Below are 26,447 nucleotides of genomic sequence, written 5' to 3' on the forward strand. Positions count from 1 at the left end.
AAATCAAAAAGATATTTTTAAAAACAACAGTAGAATAAAATGCAAAAATGATTTCAATATAATTTTCATAATTTGAAATTTGGGGGTTATAGATTAGGGACAGCCAACTTCCAATTGCAAGTACCCATTAAATGATGATTTATATATATATATAAAGCTTACTGATTTTAAATATTTTTGTGGGTTTCAATAGATAATAAAATGATCTTAATAAACATCTAAGATTTTAATACTTAAATACTTTTTAACTTTTAAATATATATATATATGTGTGTTAAATAAAGAACATCTGTATTACACCATTTGCTTAATATTTGTTTATTGCACCATAACCAAGGGGGAAAACTCAAAAAGTCAGAGACAAAATATGACAGCAACGGCAAAACATACTGTATTTCGTTGTAAATGTGAAAATACTAACTGTACATATAAAGAAAACAACAAATTGTATGAATCTGCGATGTAGCCTTGGTATAATAAAACCACATGTATTCTGCTGATTACTCTGTCATCTCCACAACCGAGTATTCAAGTATTTGTCTAATTGCACAGGCACTGAATTCACATAGTATTTACACAACTTTTTCAGCAGTTAGTAGAAATGGGTTTCGTAGTACAACAAAGGTGGCAGAGAGCTCAGCATAAACACCAACATCCTTCCCAACCTCAACTAAAAAGACACTAAATGTTACAATGTACATGCTATACATATGCTGGAGCATATCATATATACAAAATTATACTAAGAAAATAGTTCAATCAGCAAAACTAACATGACCTCTGTGCTTCTGCCAATGACTCTGGGCTGCTAAAAACCAAGTGGTATTAATGCTTTAGTTAACTGGCATGTACTGTTTCTTTAAAGGATCACTCCACTTCCAGAATAAAGATTTCTTGATAATTAACTCATCCCCATGTCATCCAAGATATTCATGACTTTTCTTCCTCAGTTGCAAAAGAAATTCGTTTTTTTTTTTTGAGAAAAACATTCCAGGATTTTTCTCCATGTAGTGGATTTCAATGGTGCTCAATGCTTCATTGCAGCTTCAAAAGTTACTACACGGCCCCAGCCGAGGGATAAGGGTCTTATCTAGTGAATATTTATACACTTTTAAACCACATATGCGCATCTTGTCCAGCTCTGTCATGCACATGCGTACTCCGGTTCAATACAGTTCAAAATTATCACTTCAATGGTGTCCCAGAGTTTGAACTTCCAAAATGCAGTTGAAATGCAGCTTCAAAGGGCTCTACATGATCCCAGCCAAGGAATAAGGGTCTTATCTAGCGAAACGATCAGTTATTTTCTAAAAAAAAAATTAACAATTTTTGCACTTTTTAACCTTAAATGCTTGTTTTGCCGGTTCAATACAGTTAGGGTATGTCAAAAAACTGCCATCTCATTTTCTCCTCCAACTTCAAAATCGTCCTACATCGGTGTTTCTTCTTTGCAAGTTCACTTTGTAAACACGGGTTTGTACTTCTGCAGTGATGTCGGACGGTTTTGAATTTGGACGAGAAAATGAGATGAGAGTTTTTTGACATACCCCAACTGTACTGAACTGGGAAAACAAGATGAGCATTTGAGGTTAAAAAGTGTATAAATTCTAAATTTTGTTTAGAAAATAACTGATCATTTTGCTAGATAAGACCCTTGTTCCTTGGCTGGGATCATGTAGAGCCCTTTAAAGCTGCATTTAGGAAGTTCAAACTCGGGGGCACCATTGAAGTCCACTATATGGAGAAAAATCCTGGAATGTTTTCCTCAAAAAACGTAATTTCTTTGCGACTGAAGAAACAAAGACATGGATCTTGGATGACAAGGGGGTAAGAAAATGATCAGAATGTTCTAAAACATTTCTGTGATTCCAAATAACAAATTGTAGTTTTTTGATGATTTAAAAATCCTAATTTAATGTAATTATCAAAATTGATTTCACAATAGAATGCTAATTCAGAAATCCAAAAGATTTATAAAACATCATTCACATACTCCTCTGAGCACAACAACAGTTTTTCAAAATTGTAGTTTAATAGCATGAAAATTCTACAGTGATTCATAGATTTGACATTATTAATCAGTATCCTTGTGCAATTTAAGGGCTACATTTTTAGGTCACATGAAGGTGGAAATGCAGCAGTCACACTTGACAATATTGATTATTGATATTGGAACGTCCAGTTTTTGATATTGCCTTAAATATGACTGAAAAAAATCTTGATATGCTGGAAATGATGCAATTAAAGGACATTTCTCCGAAATCCAGTAGACCATCAACTTTTTTCAAACACATACTGCACATTTTTACTTATCTACTCACACTAGCACAAATACTGCAACTGGTTTAATGTACTAGATGACTTTACCTCTGATTCGTAACAAATTTATAAATGGCATGTTTGGAATAATAAATACGCAACTTAATAAATAACCTCTGATCAGCTTTAACATGACAGACGGGACACTTTTGGGAGAAAACTCACATTTCACTCAAAGCTTTCTGTCCTAAATAAAGTCAAGAAAAAATACATTGCTATATGAAAGCACAGTTCCTCTTATTCCTCCTTGGTATGAAGAGAGTATAAAGAATTTTATTTGAAGACATGAAAGTCCACATATATTCAGACAAAGGTGCACGTCACGTACAGCGGTGACAGAGTTTGTGAAGCTGTCGTTCCTCGTAAGTTTGAACTGAAATGTTGCCTTCTTTAGATGCAAAATCTTCAGTCAAACATCCACTGTAGCCGTTGATCGGTCCTGCACATCCTTTGTTCATTTCTTAAAAAAAATAGTTGCTATAACTCTAAAGTTCAAATAGTTTTCAGGAAATACTGGTTAAATGATGTTCTGTAAAAACATGGAAATATATGAGTTTTGTTATGTGTTTATTTAGATCCTTTATAACAGTGGTTCTCAACTGGTTTTGCTTTGCATCTCACATTAGACAATATTTGGCAACACAATAGTTGTTCATCACACAGAAGTAAAAAAAAGATTCTACTGAGAAGTATTAATATTAGGCCTACCAAGAACTGCATAGGCATTTTAAAAACATTTTATAAAGTAATTATTATTATTTTTCCTTGCCGTCCACATCGGACAAGCCTGTGACTCCATTTTAAGCTGTCAATCCACCAGTTGAGAACCACCGCTTTACAACAGCTGTTACATGTGAAGATCAGCTTATATTTCGGATGCAGGATCGCAGAACACCGTCTCTTTCTTTGTCTACTGCGTGTTTTTATTTTAACACATGGTCCATTAGTTGAGGAATGAGTCTTTGGAATTCACTGAATTCAGAAAAGTTTATCAACAAGAGCATCTCTTGCAAGACGTTCATGGTCTATAGAGCTGTGGTGGGACTTCAAAGAACCCGCTGGTGGGGCGCCTGATCAGTCTGGGCCCACTACCTTTGTGGGACTGTGCCCGTGTTTGTGCGCTCTGCGACCAGGTCATCCTCTACTACGTTACTGTAGCCCTCCTTCTCAATGCAGTCGGCCAGTACCTGGAGCACCAGGCGGAGCCGGCGGTCCATGGCCTCCAGATGAGGCCTAATAAGGATGGGCGACAGCGTGTCAGTCTGCAGACTTTCCTCCATCAGAGCACTCAGTTTGAACTCCTCCTTAGCCAGCAGCTGAAGCCGTAAATGAGTGGACTTCTTCACCCTGAGTCAAACAGATCAGAATCACTAACCAAGTAACTTCCAATCATATACAGTGCCTTGCAAAAGTATTCATACCCCTTCATTTTTTTCACATTTTGTTTTGTTGCAGCATTATGTTAAACTGCTTTCAATTATTTTTTCCCCACATCAATTTACACTCCATACACCATAATAATGACAAAGCAAAAACCAGATTTGCACATTTTACAAATGTATTAAAAATAAAACACTAGGGATGTAACGGTATTGTAAATACCGTCGTACCGCAATAGCAAATTTTTTCGATACTACCGTGGTCGCATGACTCGATAAAACCATAGTTCTTCTAAGAAAAGTTTGCTCAGGCGAATGGAGCGAACGGGAGGTAGCGGGAACTACAATTCCCATCAGCCCAGGTGTGGCCGTCATCCTTTGCGGTCTGTTGCCCGCCCCCCTTGAACGTCAAGTTCATTTTATTTTCGATATAGCGCCAGATCACAATAGAAGTCATTTAAGGTTATCTTTCCTATAGAACAGGTCTATACATTGTTCTTTTATTAAACAAACTAAATTGCCTTATGTTATTTATCTTATTTACACGAAGGCATGTCATTTCTGTCTCTACACTGTCACGCGTTTACAATGTCTCCTCCGCGAAAACACGGACTGGATCGCGGACTCCATTCATAAAAACCGAATTAACTAACGTTATAGCGCGAAATGCCACGGAATTTGTCGATTATTGGATTAATAAATCAAAAGTTGGTCTGTCACTTAATTCAAATCGCGATATGGACTAGTGTCTGTGAAAACTGAAATGGAGAAAGACCGTTTTAATATGAATACTGCATGTTCCGTTTGCCTCTGTCTGTATAAATGGAGAAGACACGTTTTTTTTTTTTTTTTTTTTACAACACTCATACTGAAGCACGCGTGATGCTCCCGCTAATTTTTGGCCTTTGTATCTCACATGAACAGATAACTCAGTCTCCAAAGCTGCTGTGAGTGTCACTTTTACCGTTTCATTTGAGAAAACTAGCATCATATCATACTACGGTATACACACAGAAACTTCATGGCAACCTGTCAAAATAAAAGTACGGTTTAACATGTAACAGAACAATATTAGTCTTGTATTACTTTTGTACAGTATAATGTAGGTGTGTATATATTCCTATTTAAATAATTTACATAAAACAATATATATGATAAAAAATAAATATTACAACAAGATTAACCACTTAATTGTAGAACAAAAATACTACAATTATTATTTAAACGTTTTAAACTGAATATAATTTCTTCCATGTATTGATTTTAACAGTAAACCTGTTTGTTTGCCAAAAATTAAAAGGGTAAAAATAAATGTCTATTCTTTCATTTGATTATCAGAAAAATAAAAACACACAAGAATTTCTAAAAAAAAGCAAAAGATTGTGGAGCCCTATTGTTCAAAATGTTAAAACAGAGTTTTGGACTTATTTTTCCACTGAAATGAATGTTTTCGTTACTACACAAAGTAGGCTAAAGTACTGCGAAAAAAAAGTAACGTGGTTACATGGTTTAATAATTTTTTGTTATTAAAATTGAAAAATTGAAGTTCCTGTTTCAAAGATTACAGATAGATGGCTAATTTGTATGCCATTGATATGTTCAGTGTTCATGTAAACTGTTTAATAAACACTTCTGGCACTTTTTTCGAGTCTCTTCATTAGTTTTGTTTTTCCTGTAAATGATTCAATAAATACCGTACCGTGACATTCATACCGAGGTATTACCGTACCGTGAAGTTTTGATACCGTTACATCCCTATAAAACACTGAAATAAGTACATTGCATAAGTATTCATACCCTTAACTGAGTACATAGTTGAAGCACCTTTACAGCCTCAAGTCTTTTTGGGTATGATGTGACAAGCTTTGCCCATCTGCATTTGGCAATTATTCTTTGCCTCACCTTTTCACCTCTCAAGCTCTGTCAGCTTGGATGGGGGCTGGCAGACATTTCTAGAGTCCTAGTTGTTCCAATCGTCTTCCATTACGGATAATGCTTCTGTGAACCTTCAATGCAGCAGATTTTTTTCTGAACTCTTCCCTAGATCATTGCCTTAACGCAAGTCTGTCACTGAGCTCTACAGGCAGTTATCTTGACCTCAGGACTTGGTTTTTGCTCTGATATGCATTTTCAGCTGTTAGACCTTTTCTGAGAGGTGTCTTTCTAAATCATACTCATTCAAATGAATTTGCCACAGTTTAACTCCACTCGAAGTGTAGTAACATCTAAAAGCAATATGAATGCTCCTGAGCTAAATTTCAAGTGTCCCAGAAAAGGATATGAATACTTATGCAACAGGATCTTTTCAGGTTTTTATTTCTAATAAATTTGCAAAGTTGTTACAAACCTGTTTTGTGCTTTGTCATTATGGTGTATGAGATAGTAAAAGTATGGGGTATGAATACTTTTGCACTGTATGTATTGATTTAACAACGCAGTTTCTTGTGGATAATTCAATTATGAGAAAGTTAGGACATTAGGAAATTAGTTCATTAGTATTCACTCACTTTTTCACTGTTGCGTTGCTGTCTAAGCAGGGTCAGAAAGCTCTCGGATTTCATAAAAACTATCTTAATTTGCATTTTAAATATGAACGAAGGTCTTACGGGTTTGGAATGACAAGAGGTTGAGTAATTAATAATAGAATTTCATTTGTGGGTGAACTAACTCTTCAACTGCTTTAACAGCTGAGAACTACAATCCTATGAAACACTGCAAATGACATAATTGAATTAAAAACAATGGTGAAGTATAACACTTTTTATTTAAAGTTGCTAATTATATCTACTAAAACGATATATTTTAAGTTTATTGCAAAGTATACATACAGTTGAGGTCAAAAGTTTACATACATCTTGCAGAATCTGCAATCTACCAAAATAAGAGGGATCATACAAAATACATGTTATTATTTAAATAAATGTTATTTTTTATTTAGTACTGACCTGAATAAGATATTTCACATAAAAAGATGTTTACATATAGTCTACAAGAAAATAATAGTTGAATTTATAAAAATTACCCCGTTCAAAAGTTTACATACACTTGATTCTTAATACTGTGTTGTTACTTGAATGATTCACAGCTGTGTGTTTTTTGTTTGTTTGTTTAGCGGTAGTTGTTCATGAGTCCTTTGTTTGTCCTGAATAGTTAAACTGCCTGCTATTCTTCAGAAAAATATTTCAGGTCCCACAAATTCTTTGGTTTTTCAGCATTTTTGTGTATTTGAACCCTTTCCAACAATGACTGTATGATTTTGAGATCCATCTTTTCACACTGAGGACAACTGAGGGACTCATATGCAACTATGAAGGGCATTACTAAATGGAAAAAAAATAATAATAGGATATTTAGGCAAAATAAGAAAAATGTACACGTTCATTCTGTTCAAAAGTTTACACCCTGGCTCACAATGCATTGTTTTTCCTTCTGAAGCATCAGTGAGCATTTGAACCCTCCGTAATAGCTGCATAGGAGTCCCTCAGTTGTCCTCAGTGTGAAAAGATGGATCTCAAAATCATACAGTTATTGCTGAAATAGGTTCAAACACACAGAAATGCTGAAAAACCAAAGAATTTGTGGGACCTGAAGGATTTTTCTAAAGAACAGCAGGCAGTTTAACTGTTCAGGACAAACAACTCAAGGAACTCATGAACAACTAACACTAAATTAAAAAACGTGTGGTAACATTCAGGTAACAACACCGTATTAAAAATCAAGTGTATGTTAACTTCCTTTTTTTCTTTTATTTTGGTAAAGTAATTAACATTTTGCAGATCCTGCAAGGTGTATGTAAACTTTTGACCTCAACTGCATATGCAAATGTGATGCTTGACCACAATACCAGTGCAAAAAAACTGAAATACTGAGAAAATCGCCTTTAAAGCTGTCCAAATTAAGTTCTTAGCGATGCATATTACTAATCAAAATTTAAGTTTTGATATATTTATGGTAGGAAATTTGCAAAATGTCTTCATGGAACATGATCTTTACTTAGCATCCTAATGATTTTTGCCATAAAAGAATAATCAATAATTTAGACCCATACAATGTATTTTTAGCTATTGCTACAAATATACCCGTGCTACTTACTTTTGTGGACCAGGGTCACAAATATTGAAGTTTTTTGATAAAGTATAAAGACTGACTAGATTACTTAATTACATCAGTGCTTTATGGAAGAGAGCAATTTGTTCGCTGTGACTGATTGGTGGAATTTTCTCATTTAGTCTTTTAACTACATATTCCACATGTAAACATGATAATTGTAAAAAAATAAGTTAAATGCAAATATATAATGCAAACAGATGGTTTCAACAAAACCGTATACCACTGATTAACAACTTCAGAGCTCACAACATGTTAAAAGTCAGGAACCTGTCTGTTATACTCTGTTGAAATTAATCACATAATAATATTAGTTATTCTGTAGAATAATTAAATAATATTCAAAAAACAAGTTTAAATCATAATTAAATCATAATTTTCAAAGACAAGGTCTGCCTCAGTCTTTTGGTCTTTTCATTCATTTTTGTGCAAATGGCACCTCACTTACAGGTTATATTTTATATGCATTTTATATGTGAAATGTCTGTAAAATGCTGCTTGATTTGACAGTCCTGATTCAAACAACTTTCAAAATGTCTTGCTGTTAGATAAATATTTAACAATAAGTAATTGATAATGCAAACACTAACCTGCAGCACTGACTCAAAGGCACCAGTATGGAGAGCTCATCATGAGAATGTTTACCAAACCTAAAGATTAAAAAAGAAATCAGACAGAAATGACATTTTTATGACAATACTTTAGAAAAAATACACAGGGCATTAATAATAATGGTAACACTTAACAATAAGGTTCATTAGTTAACATTTGTTACTACATGAACTAAGAATGAACAATACTTCTAGCATTTATTAATCATAGTTAATGTTAATTTCAGCAGTTACTAATGCATTATTAAAATCGCAAGTTGCGTTTGTCATTAGTTAATGCATTGTGAACTAACATGAACAAACAGCCAACAACTGTATTTTTATTGCCTAACATTAACAAAGATAGTTTACTAAATGTATAGTTCATTCACGTGATGATAGCAGATGACACCTTATTGTAAAGTGTTACCATAATGATAAATTAAAGAAGCTAGTTGTATTATGACTAGGGCCGGGACTTTAACGCGTTAATTTAGATTAATTAATTACACAAAAATAACGCGTTAATTTTTTTTAACGCATTTTAATCGCACTAAGTTTTGCACCGCGGAACGTTTCTCACTGGGTGAGATTCGGCGGACCGATTATACTGGAGCACAAACTAGCGTTCAGACAAGCCAAAGAACTTATACCAAAGAAGCTGCGTCCGTCCTAAATAGTATTGAATGTCCCAAATCGTAGTATGTTTAAAAAGTATTCCAAAGATTCCCGGATGGTCTACTACTTAACGATCAATGCACACTCTTAACTGCTAATATTGCCCGCAACACACTGCGCCGTGAACGAGGATTCGATTAGAACTACAAACACGCATAAAAAGTGTTAAAAAACTACAAACATGGAGGATATACGCGACCAACGGACAGGTAGAGAAAGGGGTTTGAGTGATAAATAATCAGTGTGTAACCTGATAAAAACTATTTTTTTAAATGTTATCCGCGTTATATTCCATGTGCAGCAACATTTATAATGATAGGTTTGGTCATTAACGTTTAAATGCATAATTAAGCAAACACAAGAGCAGAGTTCTCGGAATGAAAGACTCGTTAAAGAACGTGCCTCTTGCTACCCTATGCTTGCTACACTTAATGGCAATATTGCACTGGTCTGTTGGACTTGGTTGAACAAAAATAAACAATATTTTGTTGCTTAAGCTTATGTATTCAGTCATTATTCAATGGTATACTAAAAATCCATGTAAAAATCTTAATTCTCACTGTTCTCAGGTCAAATATTTACATGCGATTAAAATGCGATTAATTTCGATTAATTAATTACAAAGCCTCTAATTAACAAATAATGAATAATGTCTTACCCTCTTCCATTGTCAAGGTGAATAATGAACGTTTCATTTCCAAATTTTTCAAACGTCTCATAATGGTGACGATCCATATTTCCTGTGAAGATATACAAACATTAATATGTATTACATTAATATAGCTTGTTTAAATGTCAACTGCAATTTTGTGTTCAATAACAAATGCAATTCTTTTAAATCCTCTTACCCATGAGGAAATCAAAGATGGTCATGTCCATGATGTCCAGCAGGCGTGTGCCGCTGTCATAGGGTGGCGTCTGCTTGACCTCTTCACAGTAATCTGGATCCACCTCCCACCTATAAACACACACGCACGCACACACACAGCCCTTATTAGCTTACATTAACACACACTGTACAATGAAAAACAGCGAAACATGATGAAGGTCACTGTAATGAGACACTAGAGGGCTATCATGATAATCTGAGAAGAAACTGGAGAATTAGAACTGAGCAGATAAAACATGTTGGATGTTTAATACCCTCCTATTCAAGATTTTATAACAAATATATACTGTATTTCAGCATCTAAGTGAATTACTTCAGCGCTGTTCTAATGAAAGTGCTTCATGTTAAGACAGCTGATATTTCACATTTATATTTTGATGTATATTTTTCTAAATTATGTGTATTGTTTGGTCCTCACTCTGCTTTCTTGCGTTTGTGATAGGATCGTCTCCAGGGGTTTCTCCAGGTCCTGCGCTTGGCCAAGGCTAGGTCAGGAAGAAATGCTGCTAAAGAGCCCTCGATCTGGTCAGGCTTCCCACACAGAGCATGCTCAGTGGAGCAGTAATACGAACATTCACCGTAAAAGCAGATGTTATTGGCTGGAGGGATGACAAGAGTGTAATAAACTTAAAATTATGACACAGACAGTTTACTATATTTATAATGAAGTCCCCCACCTATATTAATGAATTAAAACCTGAAATTAAACGTTTTAGTAAAAACTGCGGGTTCAAAAGTTTGGGATCAGTATGTTTTTTTTTAACTGAAATTTCTCATGCTTATCAAGGCTGCATTTGTTTGATCAAAAATACAGATTTTTTATTTTATTTTAATATACATTAAAATCGAATTTATTTCTGTGATTAAAGCTGAATTTTCAGCATCATTACTCCAGTCTTCAGTGTAACATGATCCTTCAGAAATCCTTCTAATATGCAGATTTATCATCAGTGCTGGAAACAGTTGTGCTGCTTTTTATTATTATTATTTTTTTTAAACCTGTGATAATTTTTTATCAGGATTCTTTGATGAGTAAACAGTTAAAAGGAACAGCATTTATTTAAAAAAGAAATCTTTTCTAGCAATATACACTACCGTTCAAAAGTTTGGGCTCAGTCAATTTTTATTCTTTCCTTTTTTGAAAGAAATTACTTTCATTCAGCAAGGATGTGTTAAACTGATAAAAAGTGGTAACAAAGACTTATATTGTTAGAAAAGATTTCTATTTTGAATAAATGTTGTTCTTTTAAACTTTTATTCATCAAAGAATTCTGAAAAATGTATCACAGATTCCCCCCAAAATATTTGGCAGCACAACTGTTGCCATCATTGATAATTCTAACAATTATTAGCATATTTCTGAAGGATCATTTGATACTTAATGGCTGATGAAAATTCAGCTTTGAATCACAGGAAAATATTATTTCACATTGTAAAAACATATTCACAATATTCACATAATATTACAGTTTTTTCTGTATTTTTGATTAAATAAATGCAGCCTTGATGAGTATAACTTTTGAATGGCAGTGTATGTAGCTCACTATTGCTGTTTATTTACTCTGTATTGTTATGTCGGTTAATATAAATTCAAATTTGAAAATATAATGAATCCTCCTTAAGCATAAAAAACTTTAACTAAAAATGTACTATTTTACTTATTGCTTTAAACATTTTAAGTCTATGACACTGTTTGGTTCTTCTAATTAAAAAAAGGAAAAACCTGACTTATAGATATGCTTTTTGGTTGTATTAAATAGTTTTCACAAACCAATCAAACACCATTTTTGTTCAATATCCTGTTGGTTGTGAACAGCATTTCATATTGACTTTAAATGATGATTTTTAACCATGCAGACTGGAGTAACGTTTGCTGAAAACACAGATTTTAAAATGTATTAAAATAAAAAAACTGTTACTTAAAATCGTAATAATATATCACAACATTAGTATTTTTACTGTTTTGATCAAATAAATGCATAAGAGACTTCTTTCATAAGTCTCAAAAACATAAAAAACGTTACAAGGCTAGTGTATAATTTATAATTTCAGTCTCTAAAGAGGATTTTATGGAACAAATCTACAACTGGTGTCAAATGAGGTCTCACTTGAATATGAATTGACCAACGGCGCCATCTACTGGTTGCTTACAATATAAGAAGAATAAGAAAAAAATCACAGTCCTCTCTGATTAGTTTAAGTACATAAAAATGTTTAAAGCACAGAGGAGATACAATGCAAAATATGATAATAAACAACTTATTTAAGACTTAATCTAGCCTAAACTAGAGTTGTATGAGTCAAAACTGTTCCTTTACTTAACCCTAAAACAAACTAACAACCATTCAGTGCTTTTCAATTGATAACAGATTAGAAGTAAAGAAAGGAGACAAGAAAAATGACCACTGGGTGTTAGGTACCTGGTGAAATGAAAAATGTTCTCCACAGCTTTTTGTCACGGGTCACATCTCGTATCTCTTTGGTCATATTCAGCACTCGCCCAGCCACTGGCGGCACTCGACGAAAATCCAGGATCCTGTTGATCATTCAAAGAGACAACCATTATTGTTTTCATATGTTCACTTTTACGTAACAGTTCATACTTTACATACTAGGTTCACTGCTTACAGGATACAAATTAGTGCAAGCATCACGTGTTACATAAACTAAATATAACTTATTTTTGACTGAAAAATGCATACATGTATACATATAAATGCATCCATTTAAAATCCAAAAAAATTATTTTAGATTTTTTTAAGGATCAAAAAAACTTGAAATAGATATTTCCACTATTTGACCCTCTTAACTCTTAGCACTCTCGATTCTGATTCTATTGATCTATTTGTTTTTTTAATTCATTAAAAAAACTTGACCCCATAAGATGCACTCTTGTTTGTTCTTAAAGGAACACTGCACTTTTTTGGGAAATAGGCTCATTCTCCAACTCCCTCCGAGTTAATAAGTTGAGTTTTACCATTTTGAAATCCATTCAGCCGTTCTCCTGTTGTGGCGATATCACTTTTAGCACAGCTTAGCATAGATCATTGAATCCTATTAGACCAATAGCATTGCGTTCAAAAATGACCAACGAGTTTCGATATTTGTCCTATTTACCCTCCAAAGGCAAAGCGCAGTAACTACACATTTGGTCAAAATTGAGTTAAGGCTTAAAATGGACTTTGTGACAACTGTTTTGTCTTGTGGCAAAGTCTCCTGGCTCAATTGTGTCCTGTTTCAGAGATGAGAGATGAGAGATGAGAGTTTCCATGTTGACGTAGTTACTGCACTTTGCCTTTGGAGGGCAGTTATATCGTGTACCAAGACCGGCGGAAAATGTAAAGCTGTGATCTTCTAGGCCGATAAGATTAGGAACTACACTTCCATTCCGGCGTAATAGTCGAGGAAGTTTGCTGCCGTAATATGGCCAAAGCAGGTGCAGTAATATCACGCAGCACATGTGCAAATGCTAACCTAGCTGGGAACTAATTTCAGGCGCTGCGTGATATTACTCCACCTGCTTTGGCCATGTTACGGCAGCAAACTTCCTTGACTATTACGCCGGAATGGGAGTGTAGTTCCTAATCTTATCGGCCTAGAAAATCGCAGCTTTACATTTACCGCTGGTCTTAGTACACAATATAACTACAGAAGAGTCAAGTTTTAAATAGGACAAATATCGAAACTCGTTGGTCATTTTTTAACGCAATGCTATTGGTCTAATAGGATTCAATGATCTATGCTAAGCTATGCTAAAAGTGATATCGCCAGAACAGGAGAACGGCTGAATGCATTTCAAAACGGTAAAACTCAACTTATTAACTCGGGGGAGTTGGAGAATGAGCCTATTTCCAAAAAAAGTAGAGTGTTCCTTTAAAAAAAAAGGCCTCTAGCTTTCTCTATTCTTTTTCTATTCTGTTTTCTTTTCATTTGATACTGCGTTAGGATAACTGAGATTTGTCATAGCACTTGCATATAATTGCTCTTTTGTTGATTTTGATTGCATCCATTGTCCTCATTTGTAAGTTGCTTTGAATAAAAGCGTCCGCTAAATAACTAAATGTAAAGGTAAATGTAAATTTATACTTATATGTAACATTATACAAGTTTGGGATCAGTAAGACTTGCAATGTTTCATAAAGAAGTCTTTACAAGTTTGCATTTATCTGATCAAAAATACATAAAAAATATAATATTGCTAAATATTATTACAATATAAAATAAGGGTTTTTAATTTTATATACTTTAAAATGTATTTCTATGATGCAAAGCTGAATTTTCATAAGCTGTTGCTCCAGTCTTAAGTGGCACATGATCCTTCAGAAATCATTCTAATATGCTGATTTATTATTAGAATTATCAATGTTGGAAACAGTTGTGCTGCCAAATATTTTTTGGAACCTGTGATTTTTTTTCCAGGATTCTTTGATGAATAAGAAATTTAAAAAGAACAGCATTTATTCAAAAATATAAATCTTTTCTAACAATCTAAATCTATGCCATTCCTTTTTATTAATTTAACACATCGTTGGTAAATAAAAAAGATTAATTTGTTCAAAATAAGAAAGAATAAAAATGTACTGACCCCAAACTTTTGACCAGTAGTGTATATTGTTAGAAAACCTTTCTATTTTAAATAAATGCTGTTCTTTTTAACCTTTTATTGATCAAAGAATCCTAAAAAAATATTAAGCAGCACAACTGTTTTCAACATTGATAATAAATCAGCATATTAGAATGATTTCTGAAGGATCATGTAAAACTGAAGACTGGAGTAATGAAACTATAAATGTAGCTTTGTATCACAAATAAATTACATTTTAAAATATATTCAAATAGAAAAATGTTATTTTAAATTGAAATAATATTTCACAATATTATTTTTTCCTGTATTTTGATCACATAAACACAGCCTTGATAAGCATAAGAAACGTCTATAAAACCATTAAAAATTGAATTATTATTATTATTATTAATTATTAAGTAATTCAAAACGCAAATGAACACTCAAATGGACTAGGCAACATTGGTACTAACCTTTACCAGTAGAGGGCGCTCAAACTATTCTACATACATTACATATATTTTAAATAATAAATTAGTACCCTGTCAACGTATAAAACCGACTTATTGTATATTACATATTTTATAGCTTGGCAAATAATACATTTGTATTCATAATTTATTGCACCTTTTGACAGAACTGACCTTGAACAAAAGTGTATTGCTGAACGTGACAAATGTGTAGGGTTTCTTTCTGACTGGTTATGAGCGAGCGTGGTTTGCTCATCCATGTTTTAAAACCTATTCACCCTGCGTGCAAGTGTAGACCCTCTGCTGACAGGGCAACTTAGAAAAAATCACCCTGAAAACAACTAATGGACGGGGCCTAAGGGATAAAAGCACTTGAAGCTACTAATTGCCCAGTCATGCTGACAGAGATGACAGAGAGAGTTTGTGTGCAGAAGCGTTTTCCTCCGCTCTCACTGTCCAATGTACAACTCTGAGGGAACTGTGGGGCAAATGAAAAGTTGTCTTTTCAAACCACTCTTCTCCCTCAATCCCGACTTCCTCCCCAAAGCCACGCTACAACGAGAGTTTCCCATCGACTAAAATCAGATAATTAATGGTACGTTGTCAGATATAGCCGTAGTGGGCTTGCGAGGACAGAGAGGCCCACTGGGTGATGCTGCTTTAAAATAGAAATAACAACCTGCACTTTTGTCTAACCCAGATGAACTTTATTTAGAAAAGCTGGTGTTTTTTCATGTTCTTGGTTTGCGCTTTCTACCCACACACATGCCTGTGTGTACCGACTAGATTTTACTCCCGGCCAGATGTGCAGATGGAAGTGAGGCGGACCAGGCCGGTCTGGGCCGGGCCGGGCCTGCTCAATGATTATATTGTGCCCAAGTCTCACGCTGGGTTTATTCTGACTCACGCTCACACTGCTGGAGAAATGAGACGCAGTGCAGGACAGAGAACAGAACAAAACAACACCACAAACAAGTAACAGACTCTCATAGTGTGGACCAGAGCCATCACTAAAATTCACAAATTTGTGTTTTATGGCTAGTCTCAATGAGTAGGTTATATCACAGAGGACATTACACTCCAAAAAAATCGTCATTTTGCTTTTTCAGTAAAACATTCAAAATAGTGAAATAAGAAAAGATGAATAATATATAAATAAAATAAATACGTGAGGCAAAATTGTTAAGAGATAAGACTAAATATAAATATTTTTAACATTTATTTATTATACCCAAAACATATATTATATTATATTATCAGTTTAAAAGTTTGGAGTCTGTGATAATTAAAAAAAAAAAAAAATCAAAACATTCAACAGTTTTCTTTTTAATATTGATTTTTTTTTTCAGGATTCTTTGATGAATAACAAGTTAAAAAAGAACAGCATTTATTCAAACTATAAATATTTTCTAACAATTTAAATCTATGCTTTCACTTTTTATTAATTTAACACATCCTGGGGAATAAAAGTATTAATTTTGTTCAAAATAAGAAAGAATAGAAATGTACTGACCCTAAACTTTTGAACAGTAGTGTATATTGTTAGAAAACCTTTCTATTTTAAATAAACACTGTTCTTTTGAACCTTTTATTGATCAAATAATTTAAAAAAAAAAAAAATGTTTTTTACTTTTACATAATTTACATAATTTATTTCTGTGAGGGCAAACCCGTGCTTTCAGCAGCTATTACTCTAGTCTTCAGTGTCACATGATCCTTCAGAAATCATATTATGCTGTTTTGGTGCCAAAAAAAAACATATTTTTATTATCACACTTAAGCGTAACGTTTTAATATTTAATAGATTATTATTTTAGTGGAAACTGTGATACATTTTTTGGTCAGGATTTTTTAGCCAGTATTTATTTTAAATTCATTTTTTTGTAACATTATAAATTTATTTACTGTTGCATTTTTATCACATTATTGTATCTTTGTTGAATAAAGACTTTATTTTGTTTAAAAAATCTTGAACCCCAACTTGAGCAGGAATGTATATTAACAAGATAGTAAGACTAAATATAAATATTTAATTTTAATATTTATTTATTGTACCCAAAGCAAATATTATATTATATGAATCAGATTATATTTAACAGTTTACAATAAAGTTTCATTAGTTAATGAAAAAAAAGTTGTTTATTGTTGGTCGTGTTTACATTAACTAAGATTAATAAATTCTGTAGAAGTATTTGTTCATTCATTGTGCTACCATATATTATATAATATTATATTATATTAGTTCAAAAGTTTGGAGTCTTAGGAGGGAGATTTTTAAATGTTTTTTTGGAGAATTAAAAAAAAGTGTTTGATTAAAAATGTAAAATATTTATATAGCAAAAAAATAAGAAATATAAAATAAACGATATCTTTTAAATTTATTTTACAACGTTATTTACTTTTACATAATTTAAAAAATTTATTTCTGTGAAGGCAGATCAGTGCTTTTAGCAGCCATTACTCCAGTCTTCAGTGTCACATATAATCCTTCAGATATCATAATGTTTTGGTATTAAAGAAACATTTCTTCCTATTATCATTGTTGAAAACTGTTGTGCAGCTTAATATTAGTGGCAAGCGTTATATATATTTTTTGTCAGGATTCTTTATACATTCTTTTGGTAACATTATACATTTCTTTACTGTTACATTTTATCACACTAATGCATCTTTGCTGAATAAAAGCTGTATTTATTTCTTTTAAAAAGTCCCAAACTTGAACCAAAGTGTATATATTATATTATATTATATTATATTATATTATATTATATTATCAGTTCAACAGTATAGTCTGCGAAATGTTAAATGTTTTTGAAAGAATTTAGGAAAGAACAGTAAAATATTAATATAGTAAAACATTATTACAATTTAAAATATGTTTCCTTTGAAATATATTTTAAAACATTATTTACATTTTACATAATTTAAATAATTTATTTCTGGAAAGGCAAATCCATGCTTTCAGCAGCTATTACTCCAGTCTACAGTGTCACATGGTCCCTCAGAAATCATGTTTTTTTTTTTTGTTTTTTTTTTTTTGCTGCTAAATAAACATTTCTTCCTATTATTAACAGTTGAAAATTAAATGGATTCTTTAGACAGCATTTATTTGAAATGAAATATTTTGGTAACATTATACATTTCTTGACTGTTAAATTTATTAATGCATCTTTGTTGAATAAAAGCTATATATTTATTTAAAAAAAAAATCTTGGACCCCAAACTTGAACACTATATTATATTATATTATATTATATTATATTATATTATATTAGATTAGATTATCAGTTCAAAAGTATGGAGTCAGTGAATTTTTTTGTGAAATGTTTTTGAAAGAAATTTAAAAATATAATATAATTTGATTAAAAAAAAAAATCAATATAATATAGTAAAATATTATTACAATTTAAAATGACAGTTTTCTTTGTTAATATATTTTAAAACATTATTTACATTTTGTCAGGATTCTTTAGAAAGCATTTATTTGAAAGCATTTCTTTATTTGTAAAATTATACATTTTTTTACTGTCACATTAAAGCATTTATTTAAAATTTTGGATCCCAAACATTAACCGTAGTGTATATATTACATTATACGTGACCCTGAACTTAAGTAGCACAGGTATATTTGTAGCAATAGCCAAAAATAAGTAAAGATCATGTTCCATGAAGATATTTTGTAAATTTCCTACTGTAAATATATCAAAACTTAATTTTTGATTAGTAATATGCATTGCTTAGAACGTCATTTGTACAACTTTGAAGGTGATTTTCTCAGCATTTAGATATGCCTTTAGATTATTTATTTAAACTTATTTATTCAGCTTTCAGATGATGTATAAATCTCCATCGCAAAAAATTGACCCTTATGACTGGTTTTGTGGTCCAGGGTCACATATTATATTACATTATAATATATTATATTATATTATGCATTTTTTTCTCCAGCAATTTGTGATTTTTGTCCATTGAGCATCCTCTTTGGCAAGGCCTGGGACAATATTTCCGGCTGTCCACCCCCGTCCGATCACATTGATGAGGAGAAAACGAGCCGAGAATGGAAATAAACTATAATGGCAATAAATCTCAGAGTCTCAGATCACAATCGGGGAAAATCTGACTCATATAGCAAACAACCAATAAACTCGGCTGAAATGAGCTGACAAGGACAGATGTACATGGGTTATTGTGGCTGACACAAATTAAAGCCTCTCAATCACTGACATTCATCAGAAGGGTAATCACCTATAAGGAGACATTGTTAGATGGAGCTCGATCGGTGATCAGATACTGACGGATGTGTTTGTGTTCATTCAGAGTCATTAAGTTCTCTTTGGATTTGCTGTTTATGAGCTAAACTGCAGGTTTCTGACTGCTTTCTGCCCCGAGATACACTCACATACTGTACTTTCACACGTACATATAAACACAAGTTCAAACGTGCTGAGAACATGCAGGACACACCAAGAGCGTTACACATTCACACGCACACAACACATTCTTGTGCAAATAAATACGGCCCCACAGGTTCATATACACAAGCAGGCAAACATTTTTATAAGTGGCATGTGGTGGATGTATACATACACGTATATATCCAGGGGAAGACAAACATCTCACACACACTCTATTCATGCCAGAGGCTGACATTTATGGCCCGTTACCTGTCTAGATGATATGCTGCGATCTCAGCATTGTGCCTCTCGAAATCGGAGAAGTAGAAGAAGTCTGGGGGTGTCTCCTGCTCCCGTGTCTGCCTGCAAGGCAAAGGTTAATCTGCTGTTAGTCCCTTTCATCAACAAAGCCATAATCGCAGCCCTAGCCCTTGAAACTAAAGCCACCCTGTCAGGAAAACTTTAAGAGACGCCCCTCCATTATTTCTAAATTGATGCCTGGAAGGAAGTCTTTTCTTAACATAATTGATGAAAAACCTCATTTATTATTACTTACTTAAGGGATAGTTCACTCGAAAAATCATTAATTACTCACTCTCATGTCGTTCCAAACCCGCAAGACCTTTGTTAATCTTCGGAACACGAATGAAGAAATTTTTGATGAAATCCGAGAGCTGTCTAACCCTCCATAGACAGATATTGTAATTTTACGAAGCTACGAGAATACTTTATTAAAAAAAGACTTTATTTGACAATTGGAGAGATATTATATCACGACATAAACGCATGCTTTCCTCCGCATGTAAACAAAACATGTATTGTGATACTCTCCCAAATGACGCTATGGTGAAATTGTTGAAAAAAGTTGTTATTTTAGCGCACACAAAAAGTTACGGTTGATCCACTGATGTCACAAGGACTATTTAGTTTGATGCTCTGTGCACCTTTCTGGACATTGGTAGGACCCTTGCTGTCTATGGAGGGACAGGGAGCTCTTGGATTTCATCAAAAAAATCTTAATTTGTGTTCTGAACATAAATGAAGGTCTTACGGGTTTGGAACAATATGAGGGTGAGTAATTAATGACAAAATCAAAATTTTTGGTTAAACTAACCCTTTAAAATAACTAAAGAAACCAAGAAAAAAACCCCAGAAAAACTGGAACAATATTCAAATAAATTTCAGTGGCCTGGCAACTTCTCCTGGTGCTCTCAATTCAGGCCTTTGCATGAGCAATATTGGGTATACTCTCAAAATATTCAAACTTTACAGTTTAAATTATCAAAATATTTTGACTTTATTCTCATAGTATTTTGACTTTATTCTCATAGTATTTTGACTTTATTCTCATAGTATTTTGACTTTATTCTCGCAATATTTCGACTTCATTCTCATAGTATTTCGACTTTATTCTCATAGTATTTCAACTTTATTCTCAAAATATTATGAGAATAAAATAAAAATATTTTGAGAATAAAGTAGAAATATTTCAAGAATTTAAATTGTACAAATTAAAGTTAGAATATTTTTAGAGTATAGTCTATATTGCGCATATACCGGGAGAAGTTGCCAAAAGTTATTCTCTCGAAATATTTCGACTTTACTCTTGAAACATTTCAAATTTATTCTTGTAATTTCGACTTTATTCTCGAAATATTTAGACTTTATTCTTATAATTTCGACTTTATTCTCTAAACATTTCGACTTTACTCTTGAAACACTTTTTTCTCGGAATTTCAACTTTATTTTCAAAATATTTCAACTTTATTCTTGTAATTTTGACTTTATTCTCAAAATATTTTTCGACTTTATTCTTATAATTTCGACTTTATGCTCGAAATATTACGACTTTACTCTTGTAGTATTTCGACTTTATTCTTATAATATTTCAACTTTATTCTCATAATTTCGACTTAATCTCGTAATCGAAGATTTTTTTTTTTTTTTTACGTGGCACTAAAATGCCATCGTAGTATGCAAATACCATAATTCTAATGATGTAAAGACCACAATATTTCTTAAAGAACACAGTTTTCCTTCTTGTACTGATGTATTTCCTATAGAAATAGGTTGTTTGGACAGAACATATCAAATAGCTTGTCCTTTTTTTTAAAAAAAATCAATTGGCCTTGAACCATGATCTGCTAGTTGCTATTGTTAAGTCAGTAGCAGTTGGTTTCGAAGGGGGAGGGACATTCTTATCCTACAGCATTTCATTGGAAAAAAAAAAATCTGTGCAGTGCAGAAGGTTAATTGTGTTAGCATTTAGGAGTACACTAGAATACTGATGGCTTTAAAGCTAACTGGCATGGAGGTCTTGAGGTCTTTAAGAACATCCAAAATGATGATATTGTACATGAGCAGTTAATAACAGGCCAAACAATACGAAAACTATATCGTTTAATCAATACTTGTAGGTCAATGGAGGACATATCAAGTTCCAGGCAAACATTTCTCCACAGACAAGAGAGCCACAGGAACTATTTTTAACCAACAGCCCGACTTCATATGGTCCTGCTGAAATGCTTTCAGCAGACTCCATTTCAAACATACTTGAGATTTCGCTCTCCTCTCTTCCCTTCTCTCTCTCTCTCTGAATGCTGTCCGAATGTCAGAACAATTAAATCCAGCTGGGATCTCTCCTTTCTCGACAGTCGTAATCATCTAAGAAGACGGTTCAAAACAAGAACTTTTCTGGAAAGCGAATTGTGCCACATCCCAGCATCTTTGTGGCAAAGCGACCAGTCTGAACCAAAGACAAGGTAGCTAGCGTGAAGAGCGCCAGATCTGTAATGGAAACAGATCCTTATCTTGGCAAAATCAGGCATTCAGTATCGTCCTCAGCTGGCGGCAGTCGTTCAAGGCGCAGCTGTGAGGCTGACACGCTCACCGATCGTTAAATAACACAGCATGGGACCTGCCAAACGAGAGTCTCCAACTTCACATTCTTCTGCAGTCCGCTCCTCAGAGCCCCGGATAATATCGCTCCACTCGCCAACTGTGAACCTCTTTTCAGGCATGAAGAGAATTAAACTGGATTTGTGTTTCTGCCGGAAGAAACAGGCCTACTTCTGCAGCGAACCCAGAAGCGTCCTTGTGATGAACTCATTGGACCCTTGCCCCTAGACGCTCAGATGTTTAATTGGCAGAGAAGCGTGGACGGGTGTTTCTTCAGCTACAGGCACTTTTGGCCCTCTGGACTTTAAGAAAATAAACTCCTCTAAAACATGTATTACTCACACTAGTTTATTTAATTTGTCCAGTAACAATAACAGACAGTATATGTACAACTAAACATCTCAAATATTTACCCATATTTTCACCAAATTACAGCCTGACTGGAAAATGCACAATGGGGATGCACGATAAAAATGTCCTGTTCGCAAGAGATATTTCTTCACACATTACAATGACTCATATTTCATCTCAAGCTCCTCACTGAATCTGTTGTCTCCTTGGTAAACAAGTACACCAATATGACAAAGAACTTTAATAGATGCAAAATTGTTGGTTGCAATGAAAACTATGTCAATCAACAGAGCTATGGTTGTAAGTTGTGTAACATTTCATAACATTTTCAGTTAATAAATATGGTTGGGTACAACAGGGCCAAATCTGTGCTTTTCACTAGGCCCATAATGTATGATTGCAGATTTTTTTTTTTGTATTGAACATTTATGGAGCAACAGATTTTTTGTGAAAATAAATCATACAAGCTGTTTATTTTGTTTAAAAATCATATATAATAATGTATGAGGTAAAAGGCACACATAATTTAGACTTTATTCTTGAAACATTTAGACTGTATTGTCTTGAAACATTGTGACTTTATTCTCGAAACATTTTGACATTTTCTTGCAATCTCGACTTTATTTTCTAAATATTTAGACTTTAATCTCGTAATTGAAGATTTTTTTTTATATCATATACATTTATGAGGTGGCAAGGGGTAAAAGGCTCATCAGCATGAGGCAAAGGGCACACATCATTTTGACTTTATTCTTGAAACATTTCGACTTTATTCTTGTAATTTCAACTTTATTTTCTAAATATTTCAACTTTATTATTGTAATATTTTGACTTTATTCTTGTAATATTTCGACTTTATTCTTGTAATTCCGATGTTCTCGAAATATTACGACTTCATTCTCGTTGTTTTTCGACTTTATTCTCATAATATTTCAACTTTATTATCGTAATATCGACTTAATCTTGTAATCAAAGATTTTTTAAAAATCATATACATTTATGAGGTGGCAAGGGGTAAAAGACTCATCAGCATGAGGCAAAAGACACACATAATTTTGACTTTATTCCCGAAACATTTCGACTTTATTCTTGTAATTTTGACTTTATTTTCTAAATATTTGAACTTTATTCTTGTAATATTTCGACTTTATTCTTGCAATTCTGATGTTATTCTCGAAATATTCCGACTTTATTCTAGTAGTTTTTCGACTTTATTCACATAGTTTTTCGACTTTATTCTCGTAATATTTCAAAACTTTATTATCGTAATATCGACTTTATTTTCAAAATATTTCAACTTTATTCTTATAATTCCAATGTTATTCTCAAAATATTACGACTTTATTCTCATAGTTTTTCAACTTTATTCTCATAGTATTTCAACTTCATTATCGTAATTCCGACTTAATCTCGTAATCGAAGATTTTTTTTTAAATCATATAAATTGATGAGGTGGCAAGGGGTAAAAGACTCATCAGCATGAGGCAAAAGGCACACATAATTTTGATTTTATTCTCGAAACATTTCAACTTTATTCTCGTAATTTCAACTTTATTTTCTAAATATTTGAACTTTATTCTTGTAATATTTCGACTTTATTCTTGCAATTCTGATGTTATTCTCGAAATATTCCGACTTTATTCTAGTAGTTTTTCGACTTTATTCACATAGTTTTTCGACTTTATTCTCGTAATATTTCAAAACTTTATTATCGTAATATCGACTTTATTTTCAAAATATTTCAACTTTATTCTTATAATTCCAATGTTATTCTCAAAATATTACGACTTTATTCTCATAGTTTTTCAACTTTATTCTCATAGTATTTCAACTTCATTATCGTAATTCCGACTTAATCTCGTAATCGAAGATTTTTTTTTAAATCATATAAATTGATGAGGTGGCAAGGGGTAAAAGACTCATCAGCATGAGGCAAAAGGCACACATAATTTTGATTTTATTCTCGAAACATTTCAACTTTATTCTCGTAATTTCAACTTTATTTTCTAAATATTTCAACTTTATTATTGTAATATTTCGACTTTATTCTTGCATTTCTGATGTTATTCTCGAAATATTCCGACTTTATTCTAGTAGTTTTTCGACTTTATTCACATAGTTTTTCGACTTTATTCTCGTAATATTTCAAAACTTTATTATCGTAATATCGACTTTATTTTCAAAATATTTCAACTTCATTCTTATAATTTCAATGTTTTTCTCAAAATATTACGACTTTATTCTCGTTATTTTTCAACTTTATTCTCATAATATTTCAACTTCATTATCGTAATTCCGACTTAATCTCGTAATCGAAGATTTTTTTTAAATCATATAAATTGATGAGGTGGCAAGGGGTAAAAGACTCATCAGCATGAGGCAAAAGGCACACATAATTTTGATTTTATTCTCGAAACATTTCAACTTTATTCTCGTAATTTCAACTTTATTTTCTAAATATTTCAACTTTATTATTGTAATATTTTGACTTTATTCTTGTAATATTTCGACTTTATTCTTGTAATTCCGATGTTCTCGAAATATTACGACTTCATTCTCGTTGTTTTTCGACTTTATTCTCATAATATTTCAACTTTATTATTGTAATATCGACTTAATCTTGTAATCAAAGATTTTTTAAAAATCATATACATTTATGAGGTGGCAAGGGGTAAAAGACTCATCAGCATGAGGCAAAAGACACACATAATTTTGACTTTATTCCTGAAACATTTCGACTTTATTCTTGTAATTTTGACTTTATTTTCTAAATATTTGAACTTTATTCTTGTAATATTTCGACTTTATTCTTGCAATTCTGATGTTATTCTCGAAATATTCCGACTTTATTCTAGTAGTTTTTCGACTTTATTCACATAGTTTTTCGACTTTATTCTCGTAATATTTCAAAACTTTATTATCGTAATATCGACTTTATTTTCAAAATATTTCAACTTTATTCTTATAATTCCAATGTTATTCTCAAAATATTACGACTTTATTCTCATAGTTTTTCAACTTTATTCTCATAGTATTTCAACTTCATTATCGTAATTCCGACTTAATCTCGTAATCGAAGATTTTTTTTTTAAATCATATAAATTGATGAGGTGGCAAGGGGTAAAAGACTCATCAGCATGGGGCAAAAGACACACATAATTTTGATTTTATTCTCGAAACATTTCAACTTTATTCTCGTAATTTCGACTTTATTCTTGTAATATTTCAACTTTATTCTCATAATTTCGGGTTTATTCTCATAATATTTAAACTTTATTATCGTAATTTCAACTTAATCTCGTAATCGAAGATTTTTTAAAAGTCACAAAATTTATGAGGTGGCAAGGGGTAAAAGGCTCATCAGCATGGGGCAAAAGTCACATAATTTTGATTTTATTCTAAAAACATTTCGACTGTATTCTCTTGAAACATTTTGACTTTATTCTCGAAACATTTTGAATTTATTCTTGTAATTTCGACTTTATTTTCTAAATATTTCGACTTTATTCTTGTAATTTCGACGTTATTCTCAAAATATTTTGACTTTATTCTCATAATTTCATCTTTATTCTCGGAATATTAATTTTATTCTCGTAATTTCAACTTTATTTTCTAAATATTTTGACTTTATTCTTGTAACATTTCGACTTTATTCTTGCAATTTTGACTTAATTCTTGAAATATTTTGACTTTATTCTCATAATTTTGACTTTATTCTTGAAATATTACGACTTTATACTCGTAGTATTTTCGACTTTACTCTCATAATATTTGAACTTTTTTACCGTAATTTCGACTTAATATCGTA

General features: G+C 32.4%; 1 protein-coding gene across 1 annotated transcript in view; it reads right to left on the reverse strand.

Annotated features, from left to right (window-relative positions):
- Positions 1-2,012: 2,012 nt before the first annotated feature.
- Positions 2,013-26,447, reverse strand: part of fam20cb (FAM20C golgi associated secretory pathway kinase b) — a 72,190-nt gene continuing 47,755 nt past the window's right edge. Inside the window, exons 4-10 of the mRNA XM_073828399.1 lie at positions 19,661-19,753; positions 12,383-12,498; positions 10,381-10,561; positions 9,922-10,031; positions 9,732-9,813; positions 8,396-8,455; positions 2,013-3,666 (exon numbers count right to left, since the gene is read on the reverse strand). Of these exons, the coding sequence (XP_073684500.1) occupies positions 3,408-3,666; positions 8,396-8,455; positions 9,732-9,813; positions 9,922-10,031; positions 10,381-10,561; positions 12,383-12,498; positions 19,661-19,753 (901 nt within the window). The 3' untranslated portion in view covers positions 2,013-3,407. The remainder of the gene's footprint in view (positions 3,667-8,395; positions 8,456-9,731; positions 9,814-9,921; positions 10,032-10,380; positions 10,562-12,382; positions 12,499-19,660; positions 19,754-26,447) is intronic.

This window comes from Garra rufa, chromosome 22 (assembly GCF_049309525.1).
Source record: "Garra rufa chromosome 22, GarRuf1.0, whole genome shotgun sequence".
Taxonomy (NCBI): domain Eukaryota; kingdom Metazoa; phylum Chordata; class Actinopteri; order Cypriniformes; family Cyprinidae; genus Garra; species Garra rufa.